The sequence below is a fragment of the Limulus polyphemus genome, unplaced genomic scaffold, assembly GCF_000517525.1.
Source record: "Limulus polyphemus unplaced genomic scaffold, Limulus_polyphemus-2.1.2 Scaffold505, whole genome shotgun sequence".
Lineage (NCBI taxonomy): Eukaryota > Metazoa > Arthropoda > Merostomata > Xiphosura > Limulidae > Limulus > Limulus polyphemus.
The window spans coordinates 318,586-337,104 of record NW_013666115.1 but is presented as its reverse complement, the minus strand read 5'-3'; the positions used below and the strand labels follow the sequence as shown (position 1 = coordinate 337,104).

General features: G+C 31.5%; 1 protein-coding gene across 4 annotated transcripts in view; it reads left to right on the top strand.

Annotated features, from left to right (window-relative positions):
* LOC106458724 (Down syndrome cell adhesion molecule-like protein Dscam2) overlaps positions 1-18,519 on the top strand; it is a 79,473-nt gene that overhangs the window by 29,099 nt on the left and 31,855 nt on the right. For 3 of the 4 annotated variants that reach the window (XM_022385000.1, XM_022384998.1, XM_022384997.1), the window contains 10 exons: positions 466-624; positions 1,411-1,695; positions 2,597-2,716; positions 5,508-5,678; positions 6,712-6,859; positions 9,800-9,948; positions 11,855-11,986; positions 12,219-12,386; positions 14,178-14,248; positions 16,784-17,021. In XM_022385000.1, the coding sequence (XP_022240708.1) occupies positions 466-624; positions 1,411-1,695; positions 2,597-2,716; positions 5,508-5,678; positions 6,712-6,859; positions 9,800-9,948; positions 11,855-11,986; positions 12,219-12,386; positions 14,178-14,248; positions 16,784-17,021 (1,641 nt within the window). The remainder of the gene's footprint in view (positions 1-465; positions 625-1,410; positions 1,696-2,596; positions 2,717-5,507; positions 5,679-6,711; positions 6,860-9,799; positions 9,949-11,854; positions 11,987-12,218; positions 12,387-14,177; positions 14,249-16,783; positions 17,022-18,519) is intronic. The other variant, XM_022384999.1, reaches the window with a different exon arrangement.

Here is an 18,519-nt window from a genome sequence, read left to right as displayed (position 1 = left end):
CGTCCCCACGGCTGAAAGGGCGAGCATGTTTGGTGGGATGGGGATGCGAACTCGCGACCCGCAGATTGCGAGTCGAGCGTCCTAACCACCTGGCCATGCCCTGGGCCCGCGTTAACCGTCCCTAAATTAGCAGTGAAAGACTAGAGGAAGGCAGCTAGTCATCACCACCCACCGCCAACTCAAACTTTAAATCAAACTTTAAATCAGTTAAAACCGTTTAATGTATCTTTACATCATCAAAACAATTTATTGTCAGGTACCTGCTTTTCATTCATTGCTATCAGTTGAAATCATTATGAAATAAACATTTGCAAGACGCAAAATATATTCTAGAATGAAAAAAAAAGTTTTTATTGATAGCACTGTTTTTAAACACTAAAGCTTTACGTAGGCCTTTCTTATTATAAACTATTAGTTATATTTCAATATACATTTTCTTAGTCAATAGAATTCTTTTCATGATAGATGAGAAGAGACTTCCTTACAATCACAGGCAACGACCATTTCCTAATGGCACCTTTATCCTAGAAGATATTCAACATCAGGACTTTGGATGGTACGCTTGTGGTGCTACAGATGGTCAAGGAAGAAAGGCAAGACAGGAGCTTTGGATAAATGTGGCAAGTAGGTGTACAAATGTTTGTGATATAAAGGACATATGGGCATGTTTCCATATCCATTTGCGTGGGTCCAAAACAAGTGTATCGTTTATTATCTTATCTTTGAAGCTTTTTTACCAGATGGAATGAAATCGACAAAAATGTGTTAGTGAAATCTATTGGATATAAAAAGGGACGATTCATTAAATATTTCGGGATGAGATGGAAAAACTAAACGCTGATTGGATAAGATATGTAGCTCAACACAACTGATTATAAATGTTTTGACTTCCAAGAAATGACAAAGATTCTTAATTCGATTTTTTTACTAGCTAAATTCATTCAGATCTTACCAGTTTCCAATAGTGATCATACAGATCCTTTGTTCGCCATTGTAACTTAGAGAGTGACAGTTTAATTGTTTATGTATTTGACAAATCTATAAAAATTTGAAGATTAACCAGAGGCTCATTTTATGATAATTAACAATAAATGCTCCTAAAAATAATTCATAATGTCTTGGTGTTTTTATCATCATGAATGTCATTATAGAAAAGTATTTTAGTTAGTATTAAAATATGTTTTAATACGCTTTCGTCACTATATTATGTGGTATATTTCACTCGATGATAAAAAATGTCTGCTATATCTAACCTTGGTCAAACAACATAATTTCATATAGAGAAATTTATTCTTCCTGTTCCTAAAACTCTAAACTTCTACTTTACTGAAATTTTAGGTTAATAGTGTCGTTGTAATATATTATAGCTTATTCCATGTATAAGAAAAAAAAAATATTGTTTTATTTTAGCGCCACCTGTAGTTGAACCTTTGAAGGTATCCAATTATTTATCTGAGGGTGAAAGAGCGTCTGTGATGTGTGTTGTTTCAGCCGGGGATCTTCCTATTTCTATACATTGGAAAAAAGACGGAATGTCTTTACCCTCGGATCTAGAGGCTTCTGTCGTTATGGCCAATAACTACACTTCTATTCTCTCCTTCCCAGTCGTACGACACGAACATAGAGGAAACTACTCATGTGTAGCGTCAAACCCTGTAGCATCGAATAACTTCACAGCAGCTCTTGACGTAAAAGGTATTAAAGTAAAATCGAATAACTTCACAGCAGCTCTTGACGTAAAAGGCATTAAAGTAAAATCGAATAACTTCACAGCAGCCCTTGACGTAAAAGGCATTAAAGTAAAATCGAATAACTTCACAGCAACTCTTGACGTAAAAGGTATTAAAGTAAAATCGAATAACTTCACAGCAGCCATTGACGTAAAAGGTATTAAAGTAAAATCGAATAACTTCACAGCAACCCTTGACGTAAAAGGCATTAAAGTAAAATCGAATAACTTCACAGCAGCCCTTGACGTAAAAGGTATTAAAGTAAAATCGAATAACTTCACAGCAACCCTTGACGTAAAAGGCATTAAAGTAAAATCGAATAACTTCACAGCAACCCTTGACGTAAAAGGCATTAAAGTAAAATCGAATAACTTCAGAGCAACTCTTGATGTAAAAGGTATTAAAGTAAAGAATTTATTTTCCTTAAAAATATGAAAATTTTGAAGTATAATTATTTTATGAAGTTAGGTTAGTTTGTTTTTAAATAAACATGTACATATATTATCAATACTATTATTTAGACAATTCGTGGACAATTCTCATTTTGGTTTCTTTCGTTTTAACATCTAAACAAATATTTGGAAATCGTATATTAACACTTTATTGTTACAGAATCTTAAGAGTTTTTGTTCTTTAAGATAAATGTTTTTTACCACCACACAAACACACACACAAAAATTTCATGCACCACTGACAGTATTCAGAAAAATTCTATTAGATTAATAGAATGACGCCAAATCTGTTTGCAGATATGTATAGCAATCCTTACAGTATTGAAGAGTAAGATATCTAACTGCATAAGGTGAGGAATGAACTGTGATTTGAGATATTCCCCTGACAATTGTCTTCGTTCTTCCATTGATCAGTTCCTCCTAAGTGGAAGCACAAACCCGTTCATCAGGCTTCTGTCGTAGGTCATAAGGTAGTTTTCAACTGTCAGGCTGAAGGATTTCCATCTCCTGTTGCCCGCTGGAAGAAAGTTATCGGTAAAACGTTTACTTATTTCAATTTCCTCAGTGTGTGTATTTTATTTTTTATATTTATATCTGTTCAAAGTTCATATTGATATCTATTCAATATATCAGCTATACCCTGGTGGTGAGTACCATTACTAGTCCATCATAAAGTATGAGCGGAATGGTCTCTAGAAAGTCTGGAAGTGAAGTGATAGACATTTCTAATACTTTAACATTATAAACAGCATTACATTTTAAATACACCAAATAATGTATTAAAATGAGATTGAATTTGTATTAGTAATGTATTGTCTGTGTTCTTTAATTATTACACCAAAAATGCCATCTTGTCTCCCTCTTTACAGAAATAAGAGATTTATTTAATAAATAATGTCTTTGTACTTTTCGTTTGTAGTATTTTGTTTGTACCAGCACTTGTCTACTTGTTCTGTTGAATTTTCAGTGGATACATGTTGAAATATCTGTTTAGAATTGTCTTTGATTATTTCGCTCGTATTTTGTACACAAGGAAGAGAAATACTGTATAATGTGAAGACGTTCTGCGTTGATGCTACTTTTATCATAGATGTTTTCAGCTGTGTTGTTCAGTCATCAGATGATACTGTCGTTTATGGAAAGTGTGTGGTGTATATGGAATTTTAGGTATCTGTCTATATGAGTCGGTTTTCTATATACTGGAGTCATGAATTTGTCGTCACGTTTGATGATGAGAATGTCTATAAACGGCAGTGTTAAGTTATTCTCCATTTTCACGTTGAATTGAATTCTTTGACATATAGAATTTAATTGTTTCCAGAAAAAAGCTAGGTGTTCTTACCCACGTGGCTAGATGACGTGTCGTCAATAAAGCATCTGTAAAAATGAATTTTTTCTATGTAATGAGTGTTCTTTGTTGGAAATTTTTCATTCAAATATGCGCTAGGACTGGGGCAATTTGAAAAGCCCTTGGCAAGGCTGTGTATTTATTCATAGAATATGTTGTTGTCCTGAAAGTTAGTTCGAAGACAGCTTTAATACTTATGTCAGTTCTGGTTGATAAGTAATCATTTAACAGTTGTTGTTTGCTTATGTGGAGAGTTTCTGTCGTAGTAACATTGGAAAACGAAGCCGTCACATCAACACTGACGAAGATATCTTGAGGCTTGGAGGCTCTTGAGTTGTTGAAATTGAAACATCATCACCTTGAAATTCAACTGTTTATATAAGGCAGTTAGCATCCATTTTCACCATTCTTTAATAAATCATCGAGTAAAGAATGTTTATTTATAATGTATCCTCTGAAATGCATTTTATATATCAAAACCAAACAAAACAAGGAAATTAAGCTACTCCAGTGTTGAAAATTTAAGCCCTTTTTCTCGTTGTTTTGTAACTTCTTTCCTTATTATATATTTTTCGTTTTTTGCAAGTAGCAATATTTGATACACTTGGCTTCATTTTCTGATTATAAAAGTAAAACTATTATTCTCATAATTTCATTATCTCTTGTGCATAAATTTTTAACATATTTGTTATATCTTTCAATTCAGAAAGGGAACTGTAAAAATTAATTTTATTAACATTAGTCTTAACATTTTAATCAGACTAAAAATAAGAAATGCCTACATTTTCATTTCTTTTAAAATACAAAATATAACTTTTGGAATTCGATGAAATTGTTAATTAGATATATTTATCACTTCATACTGCATTGATAATTTTTGTTTTATTTTCTTCTACACTGACATAGAACAAATCATATCATCACCGAGTTATTAAAAAGACAACATAAATACTGATAAAGCGAACTGAGCTTTCAGCTTTAAAACTGAATAACGTAAATAGATATCCAGAATTCTGTGTATAGAAGTTTTAAGTGGATTGATGCGATTTCATCCACCTGTGTGAGTCCTTTGGAAAAAAAATCGATTTTCAGAACTACATTTCATTAGAAACTGATGAAGATCTTCACCAGCGTATCAATAGATAAGGATTGTTGGGCCTTTGAAAATGGAGAAATCATAAAAGTTTCGAAATCAGTTTTTTAAATTACTAGGCAACTTTTTTAGTCACTTCTGCTAAAGAGATACAAAAGCGGAAAATGAAGAACAAGTTCGTGTATTAGATGTATGTATAGTTATATATATCATTATGTTATATCTGTATTTATAACTTAAACGTTTTTTCGTGAAGAAAGTTAGGGATTTTAGTGGTTGACGGAAAACATAACATCGTGAAGGCAAAGAAAACTTACATTTGCTTGAAAAAAGGTATGATTATATCACAACCAACCTTTTTCACACGAAATATGAGACGAAACTTAGTCATCAAGAAGTTACCTTAACAACTAGTAAATCATTAATGCTTTTATATCCTTCCATATATCACCCGAATTACGCTTTTCTCAGATTTTGCTTTATCATGATGTAAGCTTCGTGCTTGAAAATCACAGCTGTCCTGAATATAAATGAAGTTAATGCTGCTAAACCTATATATTAGAGATATGCTTGACAGTTTAAACAGAATGGCTGAGTGCTGTAAACCTTTTCTATCTGAGAAAATTCCCTTGATTTGAGTTTTATCACTCTTTATGAACGGTGATCAGGCGTTTTATTTGTAACCTAGTCTTTATCAGTTTATTATATTTTGATTTTTTTTTGTAAAACCGACTACCATATCTTTGTTTTTCGTTAATCGGTTAAATAACATGCATTTACTCTTTGTTGTATCTTTTATCGGCAATAATTGTTTTTCTTCTTGTGCAATATTTTTTGACTATCCAATTTGCTCTCTGAATTAGAAAATTATACTCCTTTTCCAGGAAATGATGGCGAATTTCGGGTGGTTATCAGCAACGCCAACATTCAGATTTTAGAAAACGGTTCTTTAGTGATCCAAGAAGCTACGCCTGAAGATTCTGGTTCTTATATGTGTCAACTGACTAATGGTGTTGGTTCAGGACTTAGTACTGTAATTGACCTTTCTGTCCATGGTAAATCAGAGCTTCCAATAATTACTCGTAAAGTGCCATCTTTTAAATAATAGATGTACTTTAAAATTATAAGTATTTAAAAACAAAACAAATTATGTTTAATGTTGTATTTTTAAAGAGATTAACTTTAGTAAATGATTTAAACCGTCCCACCCTTACCAAGTATCTAAACGCAATTACTGACGCTAGCATCCATAACTAATAGGATCTAACTTCATATTTTTTATACTCTTACTGTTTTTAGTCTAATAGAGTGGAATATGTTAATCTAAGCGAAACTGGTTCTTTACATGATAATTAGCTGTTCTAATTTTGTACTGATTACTAGAAAGGAAGGTAGTTAATTAATAGCGCCCACCGTCAACTCCTAGCTACTCTAATCGAAGAACAGAATTTGACCGTCACTTTTATAGCATACCCACAGCCCCAAAGTGCAAAAATAATGGTAACGAAACACGGACCATTGAACCCGTAAGTAAAGTAATAACTGCTTATTTTTGACTATCATCTCCCTACTAATAATACTGACGTGGCTTAGTGGTTAGCCTGCCCGTATTGTGAATTTATAGTTCATGGTTCGCAACCAGTTGCTATAAAATCGCGTTCTACAGTTCAGGTGCGTGGGTGCGCTGTAAGAGTAACTGTCGAATCACACTTTTTGCCCAGACAATAATAGCTCAAAAGAGTTGGAAGTCGGTATTATTGGAAAGCTGCTTCATTTTAGTCTATTTAATTCAAAATTAGAGACGGACATGCGCACAAATACACTGTTTCTTCAACATTCACAGCTCATTTCTAACACATTCTATCTAAATGTTCAGTTCTTTTTGATACTAATATGCTTCACCGTGTATCGTTTGGCAATTATCCAACATAAATTTATCTGTTTCAGTATATTTTGGAATATTCAGAAACTTGCATTCATTTTTCAACATGCGATAGATCATGCCATTTTAATACTAGTCTCATTGTTCAATATTAAATCTATTGTTTCATGTTTCCTTAGATTAGTACTTCCTTTTCTTTCCTATAGTTGCAGTACACACTGAGCAGAAATTTAAAGTCTATACAGTGAAGGAAGGAGACAGTGTAACTTTAGAGTGCCGTGCTCGTGGAGAAAATCCGATTGAAGTCACCTGGATGATGGACCAGGTTCCCTTTGATCCAACTAGCAGTCCAAGGTAATAATATGCTAATAAAATTTTCAAAAAGTGAACGTCTCTACTAAATCTGTACATTCACAAATAATACTTTCTCTCTCTTCTCTGAAGCCTACTAACTGATGTTGTTTCTTTTTTACTTTTATAGTGTGACGGATTTATTATTCTATATTTATTTTAATATCGACGTTTGTATAAAAGAAAGTTATATTTATAAATGTACATAACGTATACTGTTAAATATGTATTGCGAAACTCTCGCCTATTCTCTAAAGTTGTAGAAGATTCTCGAGTGTAAAAATCAACAATATGTGTGTGTGTGTACGTAAACGCAAGTGTAGCTTGTATTGTTAAGTAATCTGATTTTTCGAGAAACTCTCCACACGCTTATAAATATAACCAACGCAACGCATCTAAAAACAGAATATATATTATTCGTTTGCTATAGTTGGTATACTATAAACCTCGGAATCTATAATTGTTATTATTAATCGGAAAACTACAGATATTTGATCAGGAATATTTATAAATTTCGAACACTATAAACCATTCAACTTCAATGGATTCACATCGGACTTTAATACTTTTACGAAGATATTATATAACTTCAGCAGTAAAAGAAAGTCGATCTGTAATCGGCGTGTGATCAGCGAGAACTAAAGAGCTAGCTAGCTCCCTATTAAATGAATTGTACCTACGTCTACTCGAAATTAATTCGCTCATCGTGAACTGTCGATAAGATATCAAGGAAGTTCCAGACTAGAAAGAAGACTGTATATTGCTTGTAAGTTTGTAAAACTTTTGAATATAAATCATTGTTTGTAATAACTGTTATTGTAAATTGTATTACTGTTTGTATATTAAAATATATTTGTACTAAAAAAGAAGACTGTGTATATCAGTCTTGTTGGCAAATATCACAAATTGGATATAAATCGGCATTTATTTAACTACTAAGTCTAAATTACAATTTAATTCAGTTTTAAGCTATTTAAATTGTAGTATATAACAATAACATTAATGTAGTAATGTATCAATTGTAACAACATCAGGTTCTTATATAAAATCAAAAGAGTTGTTAATGTATAATGTTCGAAATAAATACAAAACGATCTTATATTTTGCATCATAAACTATTTAAAATTTACAAGTTTTGAACTTGAAATACTGTTACAGAGTTTATTATTTAAACATTATATATAACGACCTTTTGCACAATACTTCAAATATCAAAGATTTCTTTCAAAATAAAGAGAGTTTGTAAAAAAATAAAATTATCATACAATCGTTAATGTTATTTTTCGTTTACCATCTTTCAGGTTTTCGACGGTGTTTCTAGGTGTCGTTCATGGAACTTTAAACTAAAAATAATTTTAAGGCTTAATTCACACACACACACAAATATATATATATATATAACGTATGATTTGTATGTTTTGTTCTTCATTGTAAGATTTGTGATCCGAAGTTGTGTGTTTTAGTATGTGTTTTTTTTATATAAACATCGCCTTATTTATCGCTTTTCATATCATAACCTTTGAAGATATTGTTTAGACGTACAGAGATACGATGGTATTCTTAATACAATATTAACCCAACGTTATTTAAAAGGTTTTATAGTTAATGCTATGGTTGTAAAGTATATTCTATAACTGTAAAAGTTTAGTTTTTAGAACATTGTAACAGTGGTTTATTCAAATGAACTTTTATAAAGATGTTCATTACTTATATCAGTTCACTAAATAGATGATTACAGTTTCCAGTAAATAAATCCGCTTGGCGGTTGATGACTTTTTGTGAAAGTAATAATACGTGAAGAGCAATGAAAATTACGTGAAAAAGAAACATTTACTGAATTTATTAATATTATCTATTTTCGTTTAGGTAACTTTTAAAAAAGAACCTGGTGACAGTCTAAAAGCACGGAATGAGTTGTATAAACCAGACTTTTGGGCAACAATTAATCTTTTTCTTTTTAAAATCATCCATCTGATTTATTGCCTAAAAAACTTTAATGTTTCTAGAAGATAAAGATTAAAGTATAAACATAATCACTTCAATTAATTTTGAAATAAAATAGTCCAGTTAAGTATTTACAACATTGATTATATATATATTTCTAATTAACACGTATAAATATTTATATATATATATATATATTGTTATTTTATTTGAACATCGATGTTGGACGAAATAACCTAATTTATTACAAGAAGCTTGAGGTTATGCAGGTATTTAAATTTCTTCATTCTTGTTTTAGTTTCTAAAATTATAAATTATATTCGCAACCGAGCACCTCAAAAGTGGAGATAAGCAACCATTTTGGTTTTGATAGACAGTATGAGTGTTTTTCACTAGTTCTTGTTACATACGATTTAGGCCCAAATTCGCGAACATGTTTAATGGAATTTAAACTGAAACTACAACTGTACAGCTCGAGGCTGAAACTAAGCCGGAAATGATTTTTTTAAATTTGTTTAATTATACTATTTTGCATATTGCAGAAAGTTGATTTAATCCTGTCTATTATTAACTTTCATTGATAGTCCTAAGGCGTTAACGTTTTTCATTCGGACGTAATGAACAAACAGATTGTATTTTGTTCTATTAAATAGGGTTGTTTTTATATTCAGTCAGTAAATTCAGATATGATACTAAGATTTGTATCGCTTTAGCCAAAACAGCCTTCATCTTTTGTTTCAGCCAGGATATGTTGGCCTAAATCATAGATATAATGGATGGATATATCTAATAAAATATAGATAGCTGATAGGTATTTTTTGTGAAACAATGAAGAAAAAATTGACAAACATTGAAGAAATTAGTTCCAGTTTTAACTCGAGGGTGATCAAAAATATTTTTGTAGTGAACATAAGACTCGTATTTATATAATATAGAAACAGTTATATTGTGCAGGAAAGAGAAAGTTTGTCTCGTGTATTGACTGCACCTATTCTACAGGTACATTTTTAAAGAAACGATAGAGCCTGAAGGGAAAGTCTCGACGATCAAAATCATCTCTATTAGCCGCGAAGAGTCCGGTCTCTTTGTTTGTGATGTGGAGAATGATTACGGAAAAGATGAGACTGGATTTCAAGTTGTTGTTCAAGGTAAACGCATGCTCTTTAAAATAATCTAACTTATCATATTTGTCTGTTTCAAAATGTTCTCGCTAAGCTACACAAGGGCTACTCCTCGTGCATGTCTCTAATTTTGAGTTAGAGGGAAAGCAGCTAATCAGTTGCAATTACCACCAACTCTTAGACAACGTTTTCTGATCCAATAGTAAGATTTGAACTTCATTCTTATAGTAAATCCAGGGCCCTGGGATTTACAGTCTGAGTACGTTAATTACTAGGTTACGTCCGGCTATACACGTGTTCAGTCAGTTGATTTGTCTAGTAATCAGTTTGTATAATAACTTAGAATAAATTAAACATATGTCTTATATTTGAATAAACATTATATTTGTTTATTGCCAAAAAAACAACAACTATAAAACGTTCTATGATAGCTATATATTGAATTCACTATACATTTAGTTTGGAACTATTTGTAAACTCCAAAGAAAAGCTATGTATATTTTAATAAATACTCAACTTGCAAATACATTCATGAAATTTATGTATTTTTGAAAAATAAAATAAGCTTTTCATCCTAAACAATAATTTGCCTGATACAATAAGGAATGTTACTTCCCTCACTCTTAGAGTAATTTTAAAAGCGATACAAACTAAAAGTTTTAATGAGGTTATAGTATAAACATGTTTCTTTGATCTGTGAGATGGAACCAAAAAAGTTATAAATATGTTATTAAAAACTCCTATAAAGTAATTATGTTCCACTAAGTGGTTCTATGGTGTACAGGGACGTTGGTTGGCCTTGTGATATTATTTTGGATTTCGAATTCGTACGATACAACAAAATATTCCCGGCAATTTACGCTCTGGGTGCATTATAAGAGTGACAGTAAGTCGCTTATCTTCGATTGGGGGTTATAGGGCGCTGCTTACTGGCTGTTCTTCCTCAGGTCAGGGCTTTAAGATTAAGGGCAGATTTGCTATAAATACAGAACACAAAAACAAATGCTATACGCAAAAGAAGTAAGAGTATAAACGTGTAAGTAGCGAGAGAACCTCACAACCTACAGTTCTGCTAGTTGGTCCAGTCAGGTATATAAAAATATAGTTTGTGTGAAACGTATTTACAAAGAAAAGAACATAGTTCATTATCTTGTTAACGGTTCTAACAGATAAGACAAGTTTCACTGCTAAAAGCGTTTTTGGATAAATCAGCTTTTTTCGTAACCAAAGCCATCATTTTGTAGATAAGGTAGTTGTCCCTGATTGGCTTGGGGTGTAGTTTCATTGCGGCTCTAAACGACGCTATACTGTGCGAGTTTTCCCGCTTTCATAGAGAATACCAAAGGCTCCTTTCTTAAAAATAGCATGTTCTTTGGCTCTGCTCCGTTAAACAATCTCCCTATGCAAATATCTATTCTAGAAAATGCTGTGATAATAATCTCCAGCTATAAGGTTGCACTGCAATGTAAATAGTCGAAAATTCGTCGTGAACCAAAGATACGTGTGCTAATACATGTTACTAGAAGCGCTATGACTCGCATCTTCAGCGAGACGATACTGTATTAGCATATAAAAATATTTCTTACAAAGTGCGATTAACTCTCCACTGAAACGTTATCAGAATATCGAGTCTTTGGCAAATAAAATGGTATTAAATTACAATGTGCTTGATGAGATGTTTAAGGTTCAACAAATAAATCTAGCACAGTAAGAGAAAATATTTTAGGAGATTTTAAAGGACATTTTTAACAATTGAAGTAAAGTCATAAACAGCAATGAGATATTAAAAACTTGAAGTGACATTTATAGCTCTTGTAAACAGAAATGTCAGATAATGGAAGTTGTAGGCACACTTTCTGTGTAACTCAGTATAAGTTTATTTACCAATCAATGAAGAACTCTATGAGAAACCAAGTTATAAATTATATTACAGAAAGACCAGATCCCCCCAAAGACTTAAAAGTCAAAGATAAGAGCAGCCGCACCGTGTCCATAATATGGGCTTCGCCTTTTAATGGGAACAGTCCAATAACAAAGTATTTATTGGAAATCAAGTCGGCAGATGGTAAGATAAAGCTATATATTTACTTCGGCAGTATACAGCCTGTAGTTTATAGATCTACTTATTTTGTATTGAAATAACCAAAGTACTTTGTATGTTTACTTATGGGACTTATTTTAGCTTATAAAATTTTCAGAAGTGCAATCATTAATATTACCTTACTTTATCAAATTTAAGTAAATATTTAAAATTTAAGATATTTAATGAATTTGTACCTTGACTTGTTATTTTGTAGATTTTTGGAATAGAGACAGTGATGTCATAGCTATGGAAGCGTTTAGGACCGAGTACACGATTCAAGGCTTGTTACCTTCATCAGCGTATAAAGTACGCATGCGCGCAAATAATAACCTCGGTTCCAGTGACTATAGTGATGTAATAACAGTTACCACTGATGACGAGCGTAAGTAACGTTGGAAGTAATCTTCCCACTCATGATTATTTTAGAATCTTCTACTGTAGTGAGAAAAACGACTAAAATATAAAAAATGATTAAACAAAAAATTATAAAGATTTCTCGACTGTTGATCATGGTATTCATGTGCTGGAAATATTTGTGCTAAAGAATAAGTTCACAATATTACGTGTTTGAATTCTATTCTAAGATCATGCTGTGTAAGTATTATATTAACAATTTAGTATTCGGGTATTTCTACCCTTAATCAGGAGTAGTTGTGTGGAATAAATAAAAAACACACTAATTTAAAAATTAGAAAGAAAAAAAAATCAATTTTTTTAAAAATGAGGCTAAATATAATATTTTATATCGGAATTATAATATAATTCTGTAAGATGTAACTCTATGAAAATATAAAGTCGAATGGACTTTCAAAATCAAGTTGCATAGTTTGCACGTTTTAGTTGTTTAGCCTATAAATAAGAAGAAATATTGTTTATATCACATAGAACATGCTACTCTTGTTTATGTTTATTGGATCGATTATATCTTAGTTATGCAGGTTAAAGTTTACTCGATTGATTTAATTGAAGAGAATATCCTGAGGTATTATTGGTTAATTTCAGCATTTATTTAATGTGACAGTAAGAACTAGTTTCTATTTTGTTTTTAAATAAAAGGAGAGCAAAAAGACAAAATAAACGAAAAACAGAAAAAAAAGCGTAAGTAGACAAATATCGTGAAAGATAGACGTGAACTCAGCCCTTTCTAGGAATGTGGTTTTATACACTTTATGCTAAAACCGACGTTAAAGGCCCAAGCCTTTTCTGGAAATGCATTTTTTTAAAATACATTTTATGTTTAAACCGACGTTAAGGTTCTCAGCCCTTTCTAGGAATGTGGTTTTATACACTTTATGCTAAAACCGACGTTAAAGGCCCAAGCCTTTTCTGGAAATGCATTTTTTTAAAATACATTTTATGTTTAAACCGACGTTAAGGTTCTCAGCCCTTTCTAGGAATGTGGTTTTATATCGAAATCGAGTTTGTAGAACTGACAAGTATCAAATGATTTCAACCCAAGTGACCGTCTTCCGCATTTTTGGTAATCATTTCAAAACTCTGACATAAAACTCTGTTATAATAATGACTATGCTAAGGAAATCGGTCCATTGATTTATCATTTCTCAGTGATGATGGATACAGAAATAAACGTTTGTGATGGCGCAGAGTAGTTGTGAATATCACAGTTGATCTAAGAACAAGAATTGTTTACAAATTCCGTAAACAATCACGAGTTAAGAAGCGAATGAACAGACGCTGTTTCTTTATCACGTACCTCCAAGAAACTTGTATTAAAAGGGTTGGGGTGACCATCCGTTTAACATGAAATCTGAAAGTTTCTATATTGAATATGAATGTATTATCGATAGTACGCTATCAGCGACGAACATAATTCAATACTTAATTTGCATCCCTAGTAGAGTGGGGTGAAAAAAATAATTCGGTTTTATCGTCAAGTAAAATACCTAATCGCTAAATAATATTGAATAATTATTGATTAAAGCTAGCACTCTACATTATTCTTTTTTGTTTTAATAATTTCTAGCTTAATGAAACTAAAATTAATTTTTAAGTAACTAATATACATATAACTCAATACGGCACTATTTTAGCTCTAAAAAGGTTTAAACTGTTTTATAAAATTTGTACATTTGATAATTTGATATATTTTTTTTTCTGCTCTACGTATCTTAAGAAATAATATGAATTACAATTTTTATCTTACATTTCTCAGCCCCTGGAGAAAGACCTCGAGAAGTAACAGTTTCTGCAAGAGGGTCTCGATCAATTTATGTAACGTGGAAAGTAAGTCGTAAATGTTCGAATGGATCAAACACAAAACCTTTGATAACAAATGTAAAGATAAGTGTGTGTATTTTTCGTCAAACGACAAAACGAATAATTAACAGTACGCTGTTGCAAAAGATTATCAGAAGCACCAAGTTTCAAATCCAATACAAAAATCCCTAACTGTAACCCTCTGTTAGACATCAATTAGAGCACTCGACTCGCAATTTGCGGACCGCGGGTTAGAATCTCTTCAGCCGTCGGGGCGTTATAATGTGACAATCAATCCCATTTTTTGTTGGTAAAGAATAGCCCAAGAATTGGTGGTGGGTGATATACTGACTAGCTGCGCTCTCTCTAGCCTTTCACTACTAAATCAGTGAATGGATAACGCAGATAATCATCGAATAGCTTTGCGCGAAATTCAGCAAATAAATAAACTGTCAGATACATGTGGTACCAACGAATTAAATGCTACTTTGATTTAATACAAATTAGAATACAAGTATGCAAAATATTTACGAACAAATAAGAGATCTTGCAAAGTCAGTTACAGAAAGGCTCTTCTTGTGTGGTATTTAAATCTTAATAAGATTATGCATTTATTATTATCTTTAATTCTTGCTTAATTTTTTTCATAACTACTAAGATGAAGTTAAACATCTCATCATGCCTAATAGCTATGGGTAGTATATAGACTGTAATAGGAAACTAGGGTTAAACAGGTAGTACTGAAATATTTTTTGCTTTGGTTTCGTCTGCTCTAGCAAATTCTCTCATCAGACATCTTCACAAATACCGCATTTATGTTGCCTAAGAATTCATTGGGCTATCTGTTGTATCCACCACGGGGAATCGAACCCGCTTTATCCACCGGGGACATGTTACCTCAGGGATTTTTAAGATCACTTTCTTATTTCTGATACAACTTATATATTGAACATAAAGTTAAAGCAAAAATATAAGGAAACACAAAAAAAAGTAAAAGTTACCATTGGTACAATGCATTTATTTCAAACTTAACCTAAGGAAACCATTTTTTTAAACCAAAAAATTTAAAAACAATTCAATAATTTCATCATAAATAAAATGGTGAGACAAAACTGAAAGATTAAACCTCTTCAGTGTTTTGTACTAGTTAACTTAGCTTTATATGCATTATTGTTCTACATGTCGTCATCAAGCGTGATAGAGACTTGAGAGAAATGTTTGAATCTCACAATGGTTTTCGATATTTTCAGAAGCTGTATATGCAAGTAGGTGGAATTCATTTTTCACGTATAGAACTCATTTTTATAGTGCTAGCAATGTAGGAAGAATAAACCTTTTAAATTTTTACAAAGTTTTTATTGTTCTTTTGATTCGCATTATAAGTCAGAAATATTTTAAATCTTAGCTATATATATATACATTAAATGTATTTAAATTCACTACCCAAAGTAACATCCCAACAAATTCTATGATAAATATGTTTCTTTATCTCGCAAAATGTTTTTGCAATTTTATACAATATTGCTAAGAAAGAATCGGGAACATTGACGACGGAAAAATTGGCGGTATAAGTTTCCACGTTAGTTGATGAGCTTAGCCCTCTTTTATACCCACGGTCTTAAAATTTTCTTTATGTAAGTCATTCATTTAGCTGACACTAGGGAGCGCCTATAATAACAACCTTGGGCATATGGATTGTTTATATTACTTGGCTGTTTTATCATATTACTGAGGCTTGATATATATACGTATCTGTTAAAAAAAAACTTGTCAAAGTCACTGATGTCAAAATCATTTTATGTTAAAGTTTCTTAGAAAGAAAACTTTGGAAAATTAAGAAGTTTCTGAATATACGCTGATTCGTTAAACGTTTTCAGTAATTTTGACAAAAATACACTACATACTATCAGCACAGTCAATCTAAAGTTCATTATGTTGCAACCAGAATATTGTAGATACAAAAATTCTCAGATTAGGCTATTTTATTTCTCTAAAAGATGTGCTAATGTTGTTTGTAACTTGTGGTATAACTATTTACCATTATTAACTGCAAATACAGTTTCCCATAATGTTTCATAAGAGATAGTAGAAAAAGAAAAATTCAAATAATTAATTAAAATAACATGCAAATGAAAATTATTTCATAATAGATCTTTGTCATAATATATTTTTTATACAAAACCAAGCAAATGTGTTATTTTTACAGAAGTTTATTTAAAGTAGCATTGATAAAATAGTTTAATTTGCAATTTACGCTTCGAGCAACATTTTTTGTTCCAGTTTTACACTCTCATATATTCTGTACGCCGCTCAAATAAAATAATCGGGGCTACAAAGTCATCGAAGCACAAACAAAAAACGGCATAAAATTGTTTTTATTCTTTGTTATGCATGTTGCCTTTAACGTATGAAATTTAAACGTTTAGATATTTCAAACATACAACTGTACATTTGAGTCAATCCTCTTGAAATAATGCTGTGTTTAGATCAATTTCAATACATACGCAACTTTAGTTTAACTGACTATTTATAGTAAATTTTGTAATCTTATTTCTAATATAGCAACCACACCAGAAAGAAAAACGTTTCAACATTGTTGGATACTACGTTGGGTACAGAGTGCAGCATGATGATCCGACACTTCCATTCAAGACTGTAGAAATTCGAAACCATCAAACCCATGAATGTGAAATTGGAAATCTGAAAAGTAGCACTAAATACGAAGTGATTGTTCAAGCGTTTAATGAAGAAGGTGCTGGCCCAACGTCTATGCCCGTCATCGTTGAAACATTTGAATACGGTGAGTGAAGTGTTACGATAAGCAAGAAGAAAACGAAAGAAACAGAACCAAATAGATTGAACACTTAATATTAACAGGATTAATCTTCAGAATGACTTTAATACTTAATTATATAAATATATTAATTGTCTTTATAAACTGTGACGAGTAATTTGTAACCTACAGATCATTTTTTTTAAATTATAATGACCTTAACTGTTAAACTTCAAAAACCACCAAATTTGTGTATCTTCTACTTATTACTTCACGGTAAATCCTCTTTAATTGGCTAGACACATAATGTATTTTACTTGCTCGCCATCTGTGTTTTATTTACTGAATTTCTGGTACATCATTCAATACTGCATATTGAAAAAGCTAACATCTTCATTATCAGTGATGAAATTTTTGGTCCCAGGAAAGAAGTAAAGCAGAGAAGAATTTAACATCTTTCACGTGTATTTTTTCACAACGTTCTTTATATAGATTGTCACATCCGCCTTTGGTACTTCACATACATAGCTCTTTTTCTTGTGTCTATTGGTACAAAGAAGTACAAATACGTTGGTAGTTTGCAAGAGTGTTTTTGTCATAAAGGTGGCAAGTATTCATAAATCACTTCTATCTTTGATTCATATAAGTTTGAACAACAGTTTTATAAAAGTGCCTGTATCATAAAGTAGTCAAAATCCATAAATCACTTTCGTCATGAAGACATTCAATATAAAATGGACTTTATAGAAATGCCTTTTATTAGAAAAATGGTTGATAACTGTAAGTCACTTTCATCTCTGTTACATATAGGTGTGAGTACATATGTCCCTTGTAAACTTGTATAAGTATTGTCTCCCTTAAAGTAATCGTGATTCATAGATCACATCTCATTGATTTTTGATATAAAATTCTGAATACTATGGTCTTTTCAAAATAACTTTAAATCTATTTTAGGTATTTGCTATAGCCATACAGTAATAAGTGAAGTTGTTTTTTACATTCTACAACGTATGTAATAAATATAATTAAGATTTTCGTTTTTTTTAACTATTGGTTCTTTATAAGATTTATTCAGAAGAGAAGAGGCTATGTAACTACAGCTGATTTAGTATTGAAAATGAGAAGAGGCTATGTAACTACAGCTGATTTAGTATTGAAAATGAGAAGAGGCTATGTAACTACAGCTGATTTAGTATTGAAAATGAGAAGAGGCTATGTAACTACAGCTGATTTAGTATTGAAAATGAGAAGAGGCTATGTAACTACAGCTGATTTAGTATTGAAAATGAGAAGAGGCTATGTAACTACAGCTGAATTAGTATTGAAAATGAGAAGAGACTATGTAACTACAGCTGAATTAGTATTGAAAATGAGAAGAGGCTATGTAACTACAGCTGAATTAGTATTGAAAATGAGAAGAGGCTATGTAACTAAAGCTGATTTAGTATTGAAAATGAGAAGAGACTATGTAACTACAGCTGATTTAGTATTGAAAATGAGAAGAGGCTATGTAACTACAGCTGAG